Consider the following 20,898-nt stretch of genomic DNA (forward strand, 5'->3'; position numbering starts at 1 on the left):
CGGGTGTGGAGTGTGCAGCACCCATGTGCACAGGGGCCCCCCCAGGGTGAGGAGAGCTTTGAGGAGAAGACCCATCCTCCAGCCGTGCTACTCTGATTTCATGGAGTGCCACCCAAGCACTTTTGGAAAGAAGCTAAGCTTTGGCGGACCTGACCGTAATCCCACCTCTCCACCTCTCCAACCCCAGCCACAGAGCCCTGGCGTTTATCAGAGGAGCCCTGGGATCCCGCGTATGGGTGTCCCGTGGACCTATGGGCCCAAGGCTTGGAGCTCTTCCCAGACTTATCTGGGAGAAGCCAGTGGACACTCTCCTTCAAAAGACAACTTCTCTGCCCCCTACAATACTCCCAGGGACTAGGACCATGAGTGTGAGATTGGAATGAACCTTGGATATCACCTAGTTTAACCTCACCCCATTTCGTAGATGAGGAAACTGAGACCCCGAGAGAGAAGTGGACTTTCGAGGTCACAAGCCAGGTCTTCTAGCTCTAGTACTGTTTCCATGACACCACACTGCCTTTAGAATCAGTGGCATACCTTTGCACATCAGTCAAAGCTTACTTTCGTTGCAGAAGATGACTTCAGTTTCCGAAAATAAAATTGTAGGTTGGTCGACATGAGTCCTGAGACTATTTAGCCCTTACAAGCAGAACTCTTATGGGTTTAGGGATAAGAGGTTAGAAGGGAGCAGGATGAGGGAAAGGCTGGAGAGGAGGAGGATGGGGTGGGCAGGAGGATGGAGGGAGCCGGGCAAAGAGGAATATGCGTGGCTCGTCACTCCTTAGCCATTTCCCAGAGGACTGACTCATTTCTGGCAAAGCGATTCCTGTAGCTCCCTGGCTGCCTGAGAATCCTAGTCGGTCTGTCTCTGAAACACCCCCTGGACGACAGATGAACCTGGCTTCGTCTTCTCATGACTCACCAGGGCTTCCCTGAGCTGACTCCTGTTGAATTAATAAGAGCAGAATGTCCTGGGCTCATGGAGAGCAGCCTCCCCAACTCCCAAGCCCGCATTTCTCCCCCGTCTGCCCGCCTGTCTTTTAACGAGGTTATTGAACATCCTCTGAGAGCCCCATGGTGAGCACCTATGTGTCAAAACCCGAGTTCAAGTCTGAATTGTCTCCTGTCCCGAAGGGACAAGAAAGGAAGGGGCAGGGCATAGCTGCTCACATCTGGTTACAAGGCTGCCAGAGAGGACTGTGTTCACTGCCAGTGCAGGAGTGGTCTTCGAGAAAACTTGGGGATTTGATCAGAAGCAAGTCTTGCCTAGGTGTAAGCTTTTAGAACACTTACTTCCTTGTGATATTTCTTGGAATTCTCAGTCTTTTTGGTTCCCCAGAACATGCGGTTAGCTGAAGCTGTGTGTTTCAGACCTCCAGAAGACAGCAACTGTCCCATAATATACTGGCCAGAATTGGGAGAAGGGAAGTTTTTCTGCCAAATGATTTCAAAGTTTAAAACTGTATACTGCCAGGGGCGCCTGGATGGCTCAGTCAATTGAGCATCTGACTCTTGATTTTGGCTCAGGTCATGATCCCACTGTCGTGACACCTGCTGAGCATGGACCCTGCTTGGGATTCTTTCTCTCTCTTTCTGTCTTTGACCCTCCCCTGCTTGCTCTCTCTCTATCTTTCTCTCTCTATCTCCAAACAACAATAACAACAACAACAATAACACACACACACACACACACACAACCCACAAATTGTATACTGCCAGTCTTGTTTTCATCCAGGTACCAAAGAACCTTGCAAACTGGTGACATCAATGATGTGGTTCTGGAGGGACGATAGGATGAATTGGTTGAGGGATGAGGGTGAGTGGGGGACACTTTGCTATGTAATCCTTTGTATATTTTCAATTTGAAACCATATAAATGTTTTTATTGATTAACATTTTGTTTTTATTTTAAAGAAATGAGAAAAAAGAGCTTTGTTTTTTACTTTAACTTTAAAAGTGTTAGAGTTTGATTGTAAAGACAGAAAAACTTGATGATCATCTATACACTGTCCTTCTGGGTCCTCGAATTGGAGAGCAAATGACTGTGAGAGACTGAATCCCATGACTGTTGGAAGATACACACGTACATTTTACAGATAAGGAAATGGAGTCAGGAGATGGGACTGGCAGGGGAGGTCCCAGTTGGTTAGTGGCAGACTCAGCCAGGACAGTTCCGGGGCTCCCCTTCCTCCTCCCTGCTGGCCCAAGAACGCTAACCATGGGGTTCGCCGTGAGTTATGCTGGAGATAAATTCCTGGTGGGGCTCTTTTCTAATCCTGCTATTGAACAGGCCACCACAGTCCCCTCTGGATTGCTGGAGGGATGGCGACCATTAGGAACATTCTACAAAGCTGAGGAAGAGTGACAAGGTCTTTGCTCCGAAAGGCACAAATAGGACTGAGAATGAATGATCTCCTCCAAGACGGTACAGTGTTGTACCATCGTTTCCCTTCCTCTGCCTGTGGACGCCCTTCCTGGAGTGAGGACTGATGACAGCCAGGAGAAGGGGAGCCCCACCTTCCCCTCATGTGTGTGTCTCATGTGTGTGTCTCATTGCAGAGTCATCAGCTATGAGTGCTGCCCTGGGTACGAGAAGGTGCCAGGAGAGAAGGGCTGTCCTGCAGGTGAGTAAGCCAGGCCTGGCCCGTTGGTACAGTTGGAGGGAGATGGGGAGGGAGGAACACCCATGTGAGAGGCAGCAGTGTCCATGGCGGAGGGGGGGGTGGCGCGGGTCTGACACACAAGGCTGCACAGACAAGCCCCCCACGTGCTCTCTGGTTCTGGGCTCCGTGCGAGGGCCAGAGCATGGAAGCTGGGAACACGGAGCTTCCCGCCCTGCTCCTTCCTATGCAAGCTGACCTCCTCACGGGGCTAGTGGAACAGACTCCAATTCCAGCCGGCCTGTGCTGGCCTCCCAGCCATGGGCTGCTGGCCTTGTTGTCTCTGGCTAGGAGTGATTTCTGATCAGCTCTGCCAGAGAGCCAGGCTGGAGCACGAAGCCACCCCTCCTCCCTCTGTCAGAACTTGGCTCATCACAGTCCAACGAGAAGAGCGGTAGACCAGGCAGGATCACCCGGAAATGGCATAGGGAACCACCAATGGCCAAAGACTGTGTGGCCCCTGTGAATTTTATCAGCTATCAGGCATAGCCCCAGGGGCTGTGCAGAGTGGGAGTTTTAACTATGAAATACTTGCTGTTGATTCGTTGAGCATGTGAGACGGAGTTAAAAGGAAGGGGCACTTTGGTTGGTACCAAGGTCTCGAGGTCATGGTTGGCGTGGCGGGAGGCTCAGGTGGAAGGCAAGTGGGAAATAGGCAGTGGAGAAAGGAGAATGGCCTCTGAGAGGAGCTCAGCCTCTGAGCCTTCCCTCGCGCCCTTTGAAATGGACGGTGAGCTCACTGTGGGAGGAGAAGGCCCCTTGTGGGACATAACATTTTATTGTTTGTAAGTATACAAAGAACCTGGAAGGTCTGTAACGCTCTTTCATTCTAGTAGAGGCCATTAGGAACCCAGTTGGGACAACTAGACGAATCAGAAGGCCTGGTGTGTAAATAAGGATATCTATTTCCGATGTCCATTCCTGCTGGTACTCTCTAAATGTCTGGGAACAGAAGCTTCATCTTGCGTATGGCTAAAAGATGAAAAATTACCAATTAGTTGAGTCCGAGTAGGGAGGCGTTTGACCTACGGAGCCGCTGTAAGAAGCGTGTGACACACGTGACAAGCTTGAGGCACATTGAGACACAGTGGACGTGTCTGGGCTTTCCCGCACACTTGTCCCGCAGCTGTACCCATGCTCTCTGCAGCCCAGGGAGGGGGCCGTCTGCCTGGGGTGGGTCCCACAGCCTGTGCCTCCTCTGTCCTCTGCCCCCACAGCCCTACCTCTCTCAAACCTTTACGAGACCCTGGGAGTCGTCGGCTCGACCACCACCCAGCTGTACACAGACCGCACAGAGAAGCTGAGGCCCGAGATGGAAGGGCCAGGCAGCTTCACCATCTTCGCCCCCAGCAACGAGGCCTGGGCTTCCTTGCCAGCTGTGAGATGCCTGCCTTACTTCCCAGAGGGGGGTGCTTGTGGGCATGAAGGATGAGGCTCTTTAGTGCTTTCCCACTGTTTCAGGAAACGTCTTCCTTGAGCCCTCAGAGAAAGCCGGGGAACCCGAGTTAGAATACACCTTACCAGGTTGCCTCCAGTGCCCCATCTGTCCAACTGAGCTCAGCAGACTGACTTTGGTGCTCACGGAGGAGAGGTCCTTGGCAGAATGGAGGCGTGGGGCCATTGGGGTTTCAGAAGCGCCTTTCCCAGGGTAACGAGAACCTCCCCCCTTGAACATGTGGTCTGCAGCTAAGTGCAACTCTGGCCTTCCTTCTAGGAAGTGCTGGACTCCCTGGTGAGCAACGTCAACATCGAGCTCCTCAATGCCCTTCGCTACCACATGGTGAACAGACGAGTCCTGACAGATGAGCTGAAACACGGCATGGCCCTCACCTCCATGTACCAGAATTCGGACATCCAGATCCACCACTATCCCAATGGGGTAGGGAGTCCCCAGCTACACTTCCCTGTGTCCACACCAAGCCTGCCCCTGGTCCGCATGTGGGGCTGGTTTCTGGGGTTTTGTCCTGCAGGTGAGATTGGCCGGAGGTAATCCCTGCCTCCTGCGCCTGCGTCTCCTCAGGCCCTCTGGGTCCACGGGTGTGGAACCCGCCTTCTGCACCACGTTTTCCCTTCCTGGGGCTTCAGGCCTGTGCCTCCGATGTGTCAACCACTCCTCCTCATTTCTTCTCTGGGCAGATCGTGACCGTCAACTGTGCTCGGCTGCTGAAAGCCGACCACCACGCAACCAATGGTGTGGTGCACCTCATCGATAAGGTCATCTCCACCGTCACCAACAACATTCAGCAGATCATCGAGATCGAGGACACCTTCGAGACCCTTCGGGTGAGGGACTGCCCTGGGAGGGGAGCCAACCTGGGGACACACCACCTCCCCAAAGGGCCTTCTTGTGTGGGAGAAGCAGAGGATGTCTCCATGTTCATGAGCATTTAGGGGACATGGAACAAGCTCCTCTAAGTGCCCACGAACAGGAAGGGTCCACTTACCAGATGCTCGGCTTGACCACAATGAAACATCATAATCCTCTGCTGGAAAAAAATGTCTCTGCCCGTCTTCTCCTTTGTCAAGCTTTCCTTTCGTGACTCCCCTGGAAAGTTCCGTGGTCTCCAGCTGCAGCGGGGCAGGTTCCAGAGGGGAGAGGGCCTTTCCTCCCAGGCAGTGGCTCCCATACGTGGGACTAGAATAATGGCAGGCTGCCTGATCTTCTGGAACACATGTTCCTACCATGGGGCCCTGCTGCAGCCATACCCGTGTCTCCTTTGAACCCAGACTGGCAGTGAGGCCACCAATGTGGACATGGGAGGCTGGGTTTGACTTCTGGCCTGGCTTCTGACCTGGCCACCGAGTACTGTTCCTTCTGCCCTTCCCAGCAGGCATTTGTCTTACAACTGGAGTGGCAAGCAGGCATTGCTCTTGGCAGTGGCTGCTGAGAGGAAGTGAACACAGGCTGCCCCGTCAGTGGTTTTGCCCTGATTCAAGGAGAACTTCCTGACCACAAAGGACACCAAGGGGGGTGGGGTAGTTCCTCCCCTGGAGATCTCCAACACAGAGAGACAAACACCCTGGGGCTGGGCTGCCTCTGAGGTGGCCTCAGGAAGTAGCTCTGCAGGAGACTCTGCTCTCCAAACTTTCCCCCTGCTTTCCTTCTGGGTCACTCCAAGGGCAGGGGTCTGCAAGGGAATGATGTCCCTACAAAGTTGGGGGCACATCTTTTGATTAACCGTAGTTGACCCCGCTGAGTAACCTCCTCTTACTGTTTAGGTTTGGCAAATATTCCTTCTTTCCTTCTTCCTCTTTGGATCCCCCTAACGCCCATCCTTCCTCCCACTAACCCGTACTTAGTAACACCTGCTACTTCCCAGGTATTGTTCCGTGTGCCAGGGGTATACAGGTGAACAAGATGGACCAATTTGTGTCCTCTGTGGCACTTCTTATTTTTTCCTGGGGAGACAGACAAGATGCACACGAGGTAGCCATGGATTGTGCTGGGCATTGTAAAGTCAGTGAGTAGGGAGCAGAGGAGGCCAGTTGACGCTGGATGGTCAGGGAAGGTCTCTCTGGAAGAGGTGACTTTTGAGCTGAGGACTAGAGGATGAGAACGGCCAGTTAAACAAAGCACAGGGGCAAGAGCACGGTCAGCAGAGGGGAACAGGTCGAGCAAGGAGGAGGCCAGCAGGGCCAGAATGAGGACAAGTACGCCCACAGAGCGTGAGGCGGGAGCAGCCGGGCCACCAGGGGCCGGTCCTGCGGGGCCGCAGACCGGGCACAGGCGTGTGTCCTCATCCCGAGAGCACAGGGAGGCGCTTGATGCTTTTGCAAGATATTCTGGCTGCTCTGTAGACGCGGGTGATGGGACCCTCCCACTCCTGGAGTTCACCCAGGTAGTATAGCTAGTAGTTCTTTATACAACGTGAGGACAGAAAGCCCTAAGGGTATGGCGACAGACCCCTTCTCAGTTGCAGAGTGGGGGTGGGCATGGGGCGATCGGGGGTTGGCTACCTAGAGAAATGACATTTCAGTCAAGTCCCAAAGAAGGAATAGGGGTCAGAGAAGCAAAGAAAGAAGGAAGGGCAGAGGGAATGGTGGGGCCAAAGCGTGGGGGTGGGAAGGACAAAGCCACGTGAAGTCACTGAGAGCTAGCCGGAGGGGTAGGAGCTCATCAAAGCTCAGAGAGGTAAGCTTTGGTTCGGCTCTCCATCTCGTCTTGGGCTTCTACACAAGCCTAAGGCCCTTTGAGGCAAGACTGGTGACACCGTGTGTGCCTCTTGCCTGCGGAGCATCCCAGAACCTTTAGGGAAACCTCCATCCTCTCCCCGCCCCACAGGCCGCCGTGGCCGCCTCTGGGCTCAACACACTGCTTGAAGGTGATGGTCAGTTCACGCTGTTGGCCCCGACCAATGAGGCCTTCGAGAAGATCCCTGCTGAAACCTTGAACCGGATCCTGGGTGACCCAGAGGCCCTGAGAGGTGAGCACCCCTCGGCTCCTGCTGCCCCCTCACCGGAGCAGCAAGACTGAGCCTAAGGCCTGCTCTTGTCCAAGACAGACATGTGGCCTGATGTCCTGTCACAGGCCAGACATGCCACCTGACATCCTGTCTCATTGCTCCCAGCTGGCTCCATCTCTGCCGAAGCCAGAGCAGAGCCATGGTTGGAGGGGCGAATACAGAATCCAGCCACCTTTGTCTAAATGACACAGTTGGGCTGAGGAGCAAGGCAGAGTTGGAGGTCCAAAGCGGGCCCTGGCCAGACTCAGAAAGAGCTAAAGGCCTGAACGATCAAATCCAGAGCAGGGCATCCAAGCGGGCAGCAGCTTGGAGGTGTGGGGAGGAGATGGCAGGTCCTGGCATCTTGGAAATGAACCCATCGTGCTGACCCTTGAATTCTTCCTATGTCTGGCCAGGGGCCTCATGGATAATTGAAAATTACAATTAAATTCAGTTACGGTCAACTTCATAGCAGAGTCCCTCAGTGCTTCCTCAGTGGGTTGCTTAGCTAGGGGTGCATTGATTATTGGAAGGACCATGCACGTGAGAGAAGGGAGGGGAGGGGAGGCCCAGCCCTCCCTGCACCCTGCCACTGCCCCCTTCAGCTCCACGAGTGCTGAGCTGCTCCTGCTGATCGCGAATCTCTTGCAGAGAGGAGTTGGTCCCAGGTCCCCTGTGGACCCCAACCCCACTTAGTCATCCCAGCTATAATCCAGGGGTGACATCATTTCTTTTGAATCTATTTAAACACACCTTTGAAATCTACAATCTACAATACCTACTGCATTTCAGGCACCCTGTAAACGTAAAATGTTCTCCTTGCAGCCACGCAGGGACGGGTGAGGGCACATTTCTGAGAGCACAGATGGGGATCTGTTGTGTCCAGATGTTGTGGTGCCTCTGTGCCTGGCGTGTGGCAGGAACTGGGGCCACAGGTCCCATGGGAACATGGGAACATGGTACAGACTTGCCTTCAAGGAAGTTTAAGCCTAGCTGGGCTTAAAGACAGGCCGTGGGTTCTGAAGACAGGCCGTGGTGACAGAGATGCCCCCACCCTCATGGGCACCTGCAGCTCGAGGCATCCCAAAGCTTCCTGGAGGAGCTGAGACTTGGGTCCATCTCAGCACACTGAACTTGCCATTCAGAGCTATGCTTCCCATAACACCTGTTTTGTGCAGAGCACATTTGCATCTTTGTAGATATCAGAATTCCTGATGAGAAGAAAAAGGCACTAATTTTTCCCTTTTGCACATCTGCCTTTTCCTGCTCAGTAACCCATTTGCTCTAAGCAAGAGCCCTCTGCACAGGGCTCTGGCTGGCGGGCTTGAAGGCGGAGGGACAGGAGTGCAGCCGGACAGGCTCTGTTGTTTCTAGTGGGTTGGCAGACAAGCGAGAGGCCCGAGCTGGCGTGCCTTGTTGGAAGACTGGCTTCCAGCCCTGGCCCTGCTCTCCCTCCAGTGGCCCTAGTGGGTCACCCCACCCTGCCTTCAGTTTCCTTCCCTGAGAAGCTAAATCCCGAGGCCTCTTTCCCATAGCGACCCAGCTGTCCTTTCTCTCCCGCCGGCCGAAGGGCGTCAGCACTGGCTTTCAAGGCCCCCAACGCCCCTGCAGCAGCCCTGTGACTCTGCAGGTCCTCAGGGCTTCCTCCTGTCTGTGACTGTGCGGTTTTGGTTCTCACACTCGGCACAGATTGAGACGCGCCTCTGTGGCGAGAACATAAGACAAAGGGCCCTGAGTGGCCATCTGGGAACTTGTTTTGGGTGGCTGGGGTCATGCGCTCCCCCCCCCACTGCCCCTTGCAGCTTCCTCAGGGCCCCCAACTTCTGCCCTGTCCCTGAAGGACTCTTGGACAAGTAAATAAAGGATTCTATTTATGATTTATGGGTGGGGTGAATGCAGTGGCAAAGACCGTGTCTTTTTGGTCACTATCCCTAGCCCCTAAGCAAGGTCCTGGCAACTAGGAGACCCTTGGGTAAAATGAACAAAAACAGATAAAATGAGCAAATACTCCCAGAATTCTCATTTGCTATAGTTTCCATCTTTGCCTCCCACATTTTACATTTTCTAAAGGTCTGTCGATAAAAAGTCCCAGGGTGAACTCACTTTAAGATTCAGGTACTAGTAAGAGAATTCCCCTTAGATTCAGGTACAAATGAGCCAGTCATTAACACGTGTTGGGCATTCACTATTGCCCAGCACCGTGCTGGGTACTTCACGTTCAGAGCTCACACTGCCCCCAGGAGAGGAATGCCGAATCATCTCCCTTGAGGAGGAAACTGAGGCTCACAGAGGTTCAGTGACTTGTCTGGGGCCCCAACCGCTGGTGAGTGGCCGAGCTGGGATTCAGACTCAGGCAGTCTGCCCGCGGAGCTGGGCTCGACTCGGGGCAGCAGCAGGAGGAGGGGAGGACCCGGGCTTGTGTGGTGCCCCAGCCTCATGTGAAGGGCAGCGTCAGAGAGAATAGAATCGTTACAGCCATGGAGGCTGCGTGCTGGCCTCTGATATCAGCCTGGAGCCAGCACCGACTCGACCTGTGTCCTTTTCGACCCCCAGACCTGCTGAACAACCACATCCTGAAGTCAGCCATGTGTGCCGAAGCCATCGTCGCAGGGATGTCCGTGGAGACCCTGGAGGGCACTACGCTGGAGGTGGGCTGCAGCGGTGACATGCTCACCATCAACGGGAAGGCCATCATCTCCAACAAAGACATCCTGGCCACCAATGGTGTGATCCACTACATCGATGAGCTGCTCATCCCAGACTCAGGTGAGCCAGGCCTCCTAGGCTATGGCCCTTCCAGGCCTCCTGTCCCCTCTGGCATCCAGGGTGGAGACACTTGGGGAATGTAGGGATCTGGGGGGCCATTTCCTTGCCTGCACGCAGCTCACAGCCTCTCAGGAGAAAGGGCCTGGGCCCCTGTTGGGTTGCAGCCGGGACTGAAGCATCTTGAGCTGCCGGCCTAGGAGTCCAGGCGTTTCCTTGGAGGCAGTGGAGGAAGCTCAAGGGAGGTTGAAGGGAGCTGGGGAGGGAGCCGCTCGATCACAGAAGAAGCCTTTCAGAAGATCTGCCTGCACAGAGGGCCATTTGCTGACCTCAGAGCATGTGCCTTCTCAATGATGCCCAAGCATCCCAGAGTCGCTGACCCTGGGAGAAATGACCGAATGGACTTTGGCTTGGGTTTCATTCAGCATGCTAGCTAGCCCCATTCTGGACTTCGAGGGAGGTCGGTTGCTCAGGAGTGAAGCAATTTCACAGGAAAAAAACCAAACCAGAAGAAGACTTTGTACGGGTGTGGTTGCTGGCATTATCTACTACTCAGAAGCCATGACACGGATGGCGCTGCCCTGCTGCAGGCATTAGCCGGTGCCCTGACCAAGGGTGGGGACAGAGGCCAGCCCCTGCTCGCCTGAACCTCCCCTCACTCCCCTGCCCAGTGAGACCTGGGCGACCAGTGCCCTGATGACACGAGCCCGCTGCGCCCCAGCAGTGCCGAGAGGGCTGTTGACTCGCAGGATGACATTCCTGCTGGTGTGTGTCACGCTCTGGGGTGGACGGATGATAAATGAAAACAGCACTTCTAACTTTTGAACCTGCGTTCTCTTTCCTTGCAGCCAAGACGCTGTTTGAGTTGGCTGCAGAGTCGGACGTTTCCACAGCTGTTGACCTTTTCAGACAAGCTGGCCTTGGCACTCATCTCTCCGGAAACGAGCGGGTGACCCTCCTGGCCCCCCTGAATTCCGTGTTCAAAGGTAACATGGCGACAGCAGCCCCAGGAGTTTGTCTCTGGGGTAGCTGCCCCCCCCCACCACTGTCACCTCTTGCAGCCTCCTCCCTGATTGCCAGCACCCTGCAGAATGTTAGCACTCCCACCCAGCTCAACAGAAACCTCGGAGGCTCTGGCACATCATTTGACAGAGCAGAGAATGCATTTTGGCGATCTGGTCCCCAGAATTCAAAAGTTCACATCTGGCCGGAGAGCAGAGCACTCTCATGCCTTTTTATGTACAGAATCAATCGCCCATGTGATCATCAGAAGGTCAGAGTGAGGATACAGCTGAGCTGTGGTCATGGGGAAGGCGGAGGAGGGGCCCAAATGGTGTCCATGCCTTCCCCTCCCTCCACGGGCAAATATCCAAACACCCTCGATTATCTAGAGCTTTTTGTTTGGTTAATTTGCAGAAGATGGCAGATGTTAAGGAATTTGGCAGCCTCACTGCATTTCTCAATCTCCCGTTTCCAAACTTAAGGAGGGTTGGCCTTCTCACTACATTGGTCTCTCATTCTCTTCCTTTCTGGAGCATGCCTCTGGACCTATGCACACCTTCCCTTACAGATGGAACCCCTAACATTGATGCGCGCACAAAGAATTTGCTTCTCAATCACTTGATTAAAGAGCAGCTGGCCTCCAAGTATCTGTACCATGGACAGACCCTCAACACTCTAGGTGGCAAAAAACTGAGAGTTTTTGTTTATCGCAATGTAAGTTCTGGTTCCCCAATTGTCCTCTTTCTTTGTCTCAGGTCTAAGAAATGGAAGCTGTATTAGTGGTAAAAGAACATATATGTCTATGTCTATGTCTATGTATGTGTGTATATACGTATATATTGTATATGTATGTGTGTATATATATACATACCTATTATATATATATATATATATACACACATAAAATCTCAATAAACAGAAGCTTGCCTGAGTATGTGTGTGTGTGTATATATATATATACTGATTTCTAATAAGGAAGGAAGGAATTTCTGGAAAGTATCTTATTTGAAAGGATCAAAATGGGAAACTGGAGAAGGATTAGAATCTCCTTTGCTGGCAGCCTTTGGGAATAAACCACACAGCAGTCTCAGCTGTCTGGGTAGGCAGCCGTCAGCCTCAAGCTCAGAGTGATGAACAGGGGAGGAGGAATGGAAGTTTTAAATCCTTGGCTTATGTGAACAGAAGCCCCTTTAACTGAATGAGCACAGCCCTTCCTGGTCCAAAAGGCTCTTTTCTCTCTTCTCCAGTCTCTTTTCTGTCTTCAAACCCAACAAAATATCAAACAGGAAGCACACCACAATGCAGTCCTTCCTTGGAACTAGCCAGTACCATTGACTAAAGATGGTTGTCATCTGTTACATAGATGAGTCAATAGACTCAATCTATTGATTTGACCACTGTTGATGGACACCACGTGTGATGGGATATTCTCATTAGGGGACCTCTCTATATCTTTAATGGGACCCAATAGCCATTTTTTCTCAACACAGTTTTTATTTTTTCTCTTCTGGAGAAAACATATTTTATCCTAGTCTTAATGACCCACACCAGTGTATTTCCATTGATCTTTGCGGATGAAGCCATCGGCAGGCAAACGCCCTGACCAAATTATGAGGCCCCCATGTGGGAGGATAACGTGCCCTTTCTCTGCTCCTCTTTTGCACAGAGCCTGTGCATCGAGAACAGCTGCATTGCCGCCCATGACAAGAGGGGCAGGTATGGGACACTCTTCACCATGGACCGAATGCTAACCCCCCCAATGGGGACCGTCATGGATGTCCTAAAGGGGGACAATCGCTTCAGGTAACCAGCTTCTCCTAAGTGGTCATGCTGGGGCAGGACGTTGGGTCTCAGCTATCTGTCAAGCTCCCCACTTCCTCGGGGATTCAGTTAACGCTGACAGTGCACTGGTCACCTTCCAGCCTGGGGATCTGGGAAGGGTGAAGGTCAGACTGGAAGCTTATGTTGATAAAAAGGGTTATTTCTGGGAATGTGATCCTCACAGCCTTGGGAACAGGGAGGGGGCGACATTTTTATATTGAAGTCCGAGGAAGACATCATATTCTCTTTTTAAAGTCCCAAGTAAGTGGAGAGCACCTGGTTTTGAGTGTGGTATGAATCTCGCTCTGAACGATATCCACTCATGGCACCTGGAGACTCCCAGCTGCTCCTTCTCAGGCTCCCTGTGTTGCTTTGCTTTCTTGCTCCTCTCTCTCCTTTTCTGACTTGCTCACTTACCACAGGGTGCTCTGACACCGGAGTCTGGGAGACCAGCCAGGCACTCCCCTGAATCATATCCCCAGGGCCCAGTGGCTCGGCCAGTCTGTGGGTTGGCCATGCTGCCGGCCTCTCCCTTCCTCCTTCCCTCTCTGGCCTCTGACTTCCGGCCATTTGACTGAGCTTAGCATTTATGGAGAGAAGATGCAGACTGGAATCTTCCCTCTTTGTGTACGAGCCGAGCCAAGCCGGGAGTGAAAACCAGCCAGGGGTGTGAATTCCAGTGCTGGGCCCCACCTACCCACAGTGGAGAGGCATTTGGGAAAGTGACCGCCCCTCTCCCCACCACAGGCAGGTGACATTTTCTCTGCTGTCTCCACAGCATGCTGGTGGCCGCCATCCAGTCTGCAGGGCTGACAGAGATGCTCAACAGGGAAGGCGTCTACACAGTCTTTGCTCCTACAAATGAAGCCTTCCAGGCCATGCCACCGGGAGAGCTCAACAAACTCCTGGGTAAAGACCAACTGAAGTACATTTTCCATGGTTTCTAAAGTGACCGTATCGGTCAGGGGACCCGCAGGAAACAGGTGGCACGTTACAGAGGGTTTCACTGGAAGGAACTTAATGAGGAGACTGTTTGTAAAACTATGGGCAGGAGGAAGGGACCAGCAAAGGGTGATGACACCCAGGCCTGGGGTTGGGGAGGAAGGTGGAGGAGGGGACAGGGAGAACCAGAGCTTCAGAGGAGGGACACAGGACAGCAGCCAGAGCCACACGCAGCTGCTGGCAGAACCAGGGCAAGGGGGCCAGGACTACCTTAGCCTCGTTCTCTTCCCGCATGCCCGTTGCTGTGGGCCTCCTATCAGCTGTGAGTTGGGGGGACACGGGGCAAAGGAGCCTGGACAATGTGCTTCAGAGTCATCAGCCTCCCTGGGAACCATACAAGGCAGAGAAGAGTGGAAAGGCATTGAGTGGGTAACAGCCAGCCTGGTCACTGAGACATGTCTGCCGCTGAGGACAGCGATAATGAAGCCATGTACCTTCACGAAACGTCCCTCGGGATAAAAGCTTTACCAACAAGCTATTCCTGGCCCTGAGAAATTTAGTTGAGGATGTTTCAGAGGTGATCCTCACAGTTCAGAGCTTGGGCTCTGGGATTAACTCAAAGCTGCTTCCCATCCTGGCTCGGACATTCACCAGCTGAGTGACCTCTAGCAAGTTGCTTAACCTCTCTGAGCTTCAGTTTTCCCATTAGAAAAATGAGAGCACCTTGCTGTGTGTTGTGTGGAATAAATGTGCTGCTGGGCGCTGGGCACGCGTCCTCCCTCGGTGATGGCTACGATGAGGAGGGGGTGGGGTGGGGGTGCAGTGTTGAGCTTGCCCTTGACACACACACCTCACAAAAAGGTGAGCCTGAGGAGGGAGAGGAGGGGAGGGGGGAGAGAGGGAGGAGGAGGAGGAGGAGGAAGGATCTTGGCCAGACCTTGGGGCCCACATCATAGACACCTTCCTTCCTGCTCTGGAGCAGGAGAATAGGAGATTCAGGTTGCAGGCAGCCCCGAGCTGAACTTGTGTTCTGTTTAAGATTCTTTATTGCCTGGTAAACGCCTGTCTCTTTGATGCTGACGTATGTTCCCGAGAAGAGGGGAGAAGTTCCTTCTGAACGTAAACTTGTTCCATCCTCTCTGTGTCCAGCAGGACTGCAATATTCCCCAGTGGCCTCGGGCCTGTTCGGCCTCCCTTGCGTGTTCGGTCGTGCAGGAACAGGGACGGGGTGGGATGTTGGTGTGCCCAAGGCTGCCCACACACACCTTCTGCCAGGTCCACGGGCAGGAATAGCCCCCAGCCCTCCTGGGAGACAGAGACGGAAGGCCGTCCAGGTGTAAGAGGTCAATCCAGGTGTTAAATGTCTCGGAAGAAAGAAGCCTCTCGCACCCCCGGGGGCCGGCTGGGCGCAGCAGCTCCCGGCAGCATTTTCGTGGAATGGGAATCCGTGGCAGCCAGGCTGTGGGTGTTTGGAAATTACTTGGTACCTGGTGTCTCCATCCCACGGGCACTGATGTGGATTTGTCAGTAACCAAGTGAACTCTCCAAGATGCTTTAAAACTTCTCCCGTTCTCAGTTTCGAGATGCTGGAAATAGCCATCCACAGGCCCTGGGGAAATCTAGCCACTGGGCTGGGACTGTGAGTGTCGGGGCGGCCGTGATGGAGAGGAGAGGGCAGCTGGCGGCTTCAGGCATTGCCTCCCACACTTAATTTGGAAAATGCCTGTGCACCTTTATGAGCAATCGGATGCTCTCCCCAGTTGGTGGAGGAGCTGATGTGGGCTGGAAGGAATGTTGAGACGTGACGGGAGGGGCGCCGTGGAGGGAATGCCCCCCTCAGCCCTGACCTCATCGGCTCCACAGCCCCCCCCACAGACTGCAGCTGTTGACTCTTTTAAGTTCTCCCTTCAGGAAACAGCGGCCGCAGAATATGCATTTGAGGGCAGAACGTGTAAATATTTCACTACTGTGTTATAACCATCGGGAGCCATGTTGATGATGAAATGTCCCAGATGCCGGGGCTGGAAAGGTTCCTAGCTTTCCAAGCAAATATTTAGCTCATGGAAAAATGAGTCATACTCATAGAGGAGTATGGATTAACTCCTTCTCGGCATCACAGAGAGCTCTCGCTTACCCCATCAGCCCCCTGACTGCCGAGACAGATGCAGGGCCGCAGACATGGACCTTTTTCCCCTGAGCCTTAGGCAGGTGGGGGGGGGGGGGTCCGAGGGGTGAGCACACGGCAGGTGCTCAAAGAGTGCTCGTTACCTGTTAAGGGAGTTCTCCATCTCGGGCATCACCACTCGCATCCCCTCTGGGCCCTCCTTGACCATGCCAGTGACCAGCCTTGGAATGAACTCTGCTCTCCCTTCTTTCCCATGAACCTGCAGGCAATGCTAAAGAGCTTGCCAACATCCTGAAATACCACATTGGCGATGAGATCCTGGTCAGCGGAGGCATCGGATCCCTGGTGCGGCTGAAGTCTCTCCAGGGGGACAAGCTGGAAGTCAGCTCAGTGAGTGTGTTTCAGAACAAAACAGCCGGCCGGGCACCGTCCCTGGGGTTCCAGGGCTTCTCTTGCCCCTGGGCCAGCCTTAGACACACACACAGTCTTGAAGATTCACCTTGAATCTCTGAGTGCATTCTGTCCAAAGAAAGAAAAGAGAAAAGGGTTTTCAGGGAAATGAGGCGAGACTGTGGCGGCATACAAATAAGAACTCTCGGATTTGCTCAGGAATCAAGCATCCGACTGGCCCTGGGAGAGGCCATTAGATCTTCCTCCCCTTAAAGAGACGATAGGCAATTACTTACGCGTCTTGAGGGATCAGTCCCCCGGGCCCCTTCCCGCCCCATCTCTTCCAGTCTGGGGCTCACTGAGCTGTACCACGTGCCAGACCATCCCAAGAGCCCTTTCCTTCAGATGCTTGGTCTGCAAGCTTTCCCTTGCTTTGCACTTTGATAACACACATTCCGCTCTGAAGCTGCCTCAGGGGGTTCCTACCTTGAAGAGAGAGAACAGATAGCTGTCCCTGCTCCGTGAAGCTGCCCGTGGCCTCCCTGGCTGCACCTGGCAAGGTCACTGGGCTTCCCCATGGAGGGACCGCTCTTCCAGTATGTGGCTGGCTCGGCCTCTGCTGCCTGCTCCTCTCTCCCGTCCTTCCCCCATCCCTTTGCATATCACTTTCCCCATGAGGAAGCATGGCAAGGGGTAGGAATGTGATGACTAGTTGACTTCTGCAGGTCACCTGAGAATCTCCCTGCTCCTCGTTTGGGGTGTTGGGATGCTGTCACAGGCTTCTGTTCTTCCTTCCCCCTTGGGATGACACCTGAGGTTCAGGAAGGACAGAGAGAGACACCCGGGTGCGCTTCCTATGGGAGAGGTAAGGCACTGAGGACGAGTGGAAGGAAGGAGTCCTGCACCAGAACTGGAGGCCCAGCTTCTGTTCTCAGCCATCCCACCCGCTTAGCTTAAAGGAGGCACCTGGCCTCTCTTGAATCTCTGTTTCTCTTCTGCTAAGTGAGACGATGACATCTGTGTCTTTACCACATGTCGCTGTGAGGACCAAGTGACTAGCACGGAAGGGTGTTTTGTAAATTACACCGGGCTGAGGCACACAAGGGATTAGAAAGAGTCCGCCAGACTGAAGGTGTGGCTGGCAGGGACCGTTCCATTCACCAGGTGTCCCTCACGCTTAGCACAGGCTCTGGCATCCAGAACTGCTCAGTAAGCACTTGCTGAGAGTAAGATACGTACGGTCTATGTTCAACAGTGGTCTCTTTTTCTCCCAGAAAAACAATGTAGTGAATGTCAATAAGGAGCCTGTTGCTGAAGCTGACATCATGGCCACAAATGGCGTGGTCTATGCCATCTCTAGTGTCCTGCAGCCTCCAGGTAAGGCCCTAAAGTATCCCATGGCCCCGCAGTCTGCGGCTGACTCTTCTCCACACAGTAGCTGGTACTCGACAGGAAAACTGTTCGAAGCAAAGATTAGTGTGCAACGTGCCCACAGAGGGTCCGTGGCCAGCATCGCTGTGGCTGATCCAAAAGTGAATTAGGAACTGTTGGTTTCAAACGCGCTACCCCAGAAACTCAAGCCAGATTTCTTTTTGTTGAATTGCCTGGCTGTCTTCACCCAACTCAGACACAGACACAGACGCGGATTTCTCACACGTGGATGCTGGGAACGTGGTTCCAAGCACGCTTCTTACATCTCGCCTCATGGGAGCTCTCTTTACCTCCAGCAAAGTTGAACTTGAGTCCAGCCTCTGTCTGCACTGTGCATTCACCTTTCTTGGAGCTCTCTCCCCATGGGCCAGATTCCATCCACCGTCAGTTATGAAAAATTTTAAGGGAAAAATTCATTGGCGAATGTGAGGCAGGAAACCCAACAGTGCCCCTCAGTCACGGTCGCTATGAATGCCGTGCTAATAGTTTTGCTCTCACCAAAGTTGCCTTTTCTTTCATCGCCAGCCATCAGACCTCAGGAACGAGGGGATGAACTTGCAGACTCTGCACTTGAAATCTTCAAACAGGCGTCTGCATATTCCAGGGTAAGACGCGGCTAGGTTTGCCTGTGGCCTCAGCACCCTTGGTGCCTCTTCTTGGGCCCCTGGTGGGGGAGGGCTCTCTGGGTCCCTGTCTTCCTTGGCTGCCCTCCCAGGGCTCCCGTGAAACTTCTCCTCACTCCCATTCAGGAATCCTTAGCACTGGCCTGTGTGGAGTTCAGAGAAAAGAACCCAGGCAGCCCCTGTACCTTTGTGGGCCAAAACCAAGGCCTATAAACCAAGGCCTCTGAGCCTCATTCTATGGGGAAGCCCATAGAATGCTGGTGAAAACAGATAAAGCTCTAGAATCCATCTATCCAACCAGGGCAACCCATCCCGAATCAGCCTTACAGTGTGGCCTCTAAGTCACCCTCTGGTTTCCATGATGTGGCCCGTCTTGGGTGATGCTGGGGCTCTTCAGGGTAGTGGTGAGGATTCTGGATACAGGGCAAGTGTGTGTGTGGAACCTCCCTTCCTTGCTCCAGCTTCCCTTTCCTTGCAGAGCCTCTCTGATTCTTCCTGGGCTTCTGTTCCTGCTCCCCAGCTTGCCCAGGGCCTCCTAGAAGCCCCACTCAGGCTCCTTTGCTGCTTCGAGTGAGGTGGAGCCCCTTGGGAATATGGGCACCTTACAGAAGACAAGAGGATGTGGCTGGAGGTGGTTCTTTCCCCAGAGACCCAGAGCTGGAATATGTCCTCTGCTTTTGGACAGAGAGGTCTCCTCAGTGCCCCTTGAGAAGGGTTCTTGGCTCTGAGCTCCTACTCCTCAGGGCCACCCCCTGTGCCGTCCCAGCTGTCCAGGCTCTAGGCTTTGGTCTCTGTGGAAGTCAGGTTTTATGGTCTCCCAGGAATATCCACCTCAGACTCTAGTTGGTTGGGGCTTACACCTCACTTGGGGCTGCTGAGACTAACTGAGGGGCTCCCTGGGGCCCAGCAGCTACACATTCCCATTCCTCTCCCTCACCCCTGGCATTTTTTGTGAGTAGTGTGGCAGGGGGCAAAACCATCGCTGTGAACACATGCAGGGACAGCTTTCACTGGAAAACTTGACACTTTGTGCGTTTTTTTGTTTGTTTGCTTTTTCAGGCCGCCCGGACCTCTGTGAAACTAGGTGAGTCTGGCCTGGATTTGAAGTCCTTGTATACTAACTAGTTTGGGCCTTTCCTCCAAGCAGGCCCAAACGTGCCATCTGCTGTATATAGATAAGAACGTCATGGTGCAATAAAACCAGCCTGGCCTTTGGGGTCAGACGCAGAACACCCACTTCCCTTCTCCATAAGATGGAGATAATAAGAGTACCAACATTTTAGTCTTGCTGCGAGTTTTTGGCTTTGGGAACCCAGCTGGAAGACAGAGAAAATCCCAGTTCAGAACATTGTTGAGTGAGACAGCAAGGCTCACCAACCAAAAAGCACCCGGGATGTGTGGGAGAGAGTGGCGGAAGGGGCCGCCAGCCATGCGCTTGTGACTCTGACGGTGTCTTGACAGACAGGGGCAGTTTGCACGTCTCACCCTGAAACTTCTCTCTTCCAGCTCCTGTCTATCAGCGGCTATTAGAGAGGATGAAGCATTAGTGCGGAAGATGTAGGAAGAACGCACTTCGGCAGCTCCCTGCCACTTTCTCTGAGTTTACCAAAGAGACTGAATGTTTTTGAAACCAAATATCACACACACTTCAGTGTATCTGGGCGGCACCATAATGAGATCTGAGCCCTGGGTGGGTGGAGGGAGGAGAGAAAGAGATGTCCTTTAAATTGTTTTCCCCCTACATGCGGCTGGTAACCTACTCCATGCAGAGACCTGGATGTCACTGCCTGAGAGTCGCTTCCAAAAAGGCCCTGTCCCAAACGTGGAATTTCCTGCCCATGCCAAGTGCTCTGGAAAAGGGAGCTGAGGTTTTGTGGAGCTCACAAAACACGAATCACACGCTCCAGCATCCTGGTGGGGGGGGGGAGTCCTGGCGTGGTCTCTGTAAAGCTCTTTAGCAACTGGAGAAATGGCATCATTATAAGCTATGAGCTGGAACTGCTCTTTCCAGCGCGTCTCGTGCCTGCACGTGGTTTGGACACTTCTTTGTGGCCCTGTCCAGGTAGGAAAGAGAGGGCAGGTGGAACACGCAGAGCCCAGGATTTTCCAGGTGTGGCAGAGCCATCATGTGTTGGTGAAAATAAAACCAAAGGAACATGTGCCTGTGTGGACGGGACCTGTGTGCTGGTCTGGGTATTCACGAGGGATAGGTTTCTGTTTCTCGCGGTTCGCGGGTCCTTCTTACCGGGGCTCCACCCGCAAGCAGCTGCAGTAGCCCTGAAAGGAGCGCTGAGGGGACCGTTTGTGGGCCGTGCTGAGTTTTGCTGAACTTTTTTCCTTTTCAGTCTCCACAGGCCCTGGGGGGCTGAGTCCTCAGTCTTCGCTTTCCTCCCCAAGTACCCATCTCCCTTGCAGCCTCGTGAGCCCCGCCTTCGGGTTGGACTTTTGAATGCTCAGCGTTCTGCCCTGTGAAGAACTTACAGGCACAGTCCCATTATACAGATGAGGAGACCAAGGTTCCGGAAAGGGAGAGCCACTGGCAACACAGAAAATAGCTGAGTTGGGACTGCCTCCCAAGCCTTCTGCCTCCCAGAGACGAGGCAGGGGAGCCGTTCAAGGTTTTCTAGACCCAGACCCCCTGTGCGGACCCACACACAAATCCCTGCCCCTGCTCCTTTTGTCTTCTCCGTTTTGAAATA

General features: G+C 53.5%; 1 protein-coding gene and 1 long non-coding RNA gene across 3 annotated transcripts in view; one reads left to right on the forward strand and one right to left on the reverse strand.

Annotated features, from left to right (window-relative positions):
• TGFBI (transforming growth factor beta induced) overlaps positions 1–20,358 on the forward strand; it is a 33,052-nt gene extending 12,694 nt beyond the window's left edge. Inside the window, exons 3-17 of one of the 2 annotated variants that reach the window (XM_030318663.1) lie at positions 2,560–2,624; positions 3,878–4,038; positions 4,375–4,539; positions 4,797–4,943; positions 6,943–7,084; positions 9,656–9,868; positions 10,714–10,851; positions 11,436–11,581; positions 12,534–12,670; positions 13,467–13,597; positions 16,021–16,145; positions 17,420–17,522; positions 18,102–18,181; positions 19,259–19,283; positions 19,706–20,358. In XM_030318663.1, coding sequence (XP_030174523.1) covers positions 2,560–2,624; positions 3,878–4,038; positions 4,375–4,539; positions 4,797–4,943; positions 6,943–7,084; positions 9,656–9,868; positions 10,714–10,851; positions 11,436–11,581; positions 12,534–12,670; positions 13,467–13,597; positions 16,021–16,145; positions 17,420–17,522; positions 18,102–18,181; positions 19,259–19,283; positions 19,706–19,746 — 1,819 coding nt within the window. In that variant the 3' untranslated portion in view covers positions 19,747–20,358. Of the gene's footprint in view, positions 1–2,559; positions 2,625–3,877; positions 4,039–4,374; positions 4,540–4,796; positions 4,944–6,942; positions 7,085–9,655; positions 9,869–10,713; positions 10,852–11,435; positions 11,582–12,533; positions 12,671–13,466; positions 13,598–16,020; positions 16,150–17,419; positions 17,523–18,101; positions 18,182–19,258; positions 19,284–19,705 lie in introns of those variants that run through there. The other variant, XR_003969488.1, reaches the window with a different exon arrangement.
• Positions 1,944–5,558, reverse strand: LOC115516203. The gene is made up of 2 exons (XR_003969489.1): positions 5,105–5,558; positions 1,944–3,632 (listed from the first exon to the last, which is right to left on the reverse strand). It is a non-coding gene; the product is annotated as an uncharacterized LOC115516203 (long non-coding RNA).
• Positions 20,359–20,898: the final 540 nt, after the last annotated feature.

Source organism: Lynx canadensis, chromosome A1 (assembly GCF_007474595.2).
Source record: "Lynx canadensis isolate LIC74 chromosome A1, mLynCan4.pri.v2, whole genome shotgun sequence".
Classification (NCBI taxonomy): Eukaryota; Metazoa; Chordata; class Mammalia; order Carnivora; family Felidae; genus Lynx; species Lynx canadensis.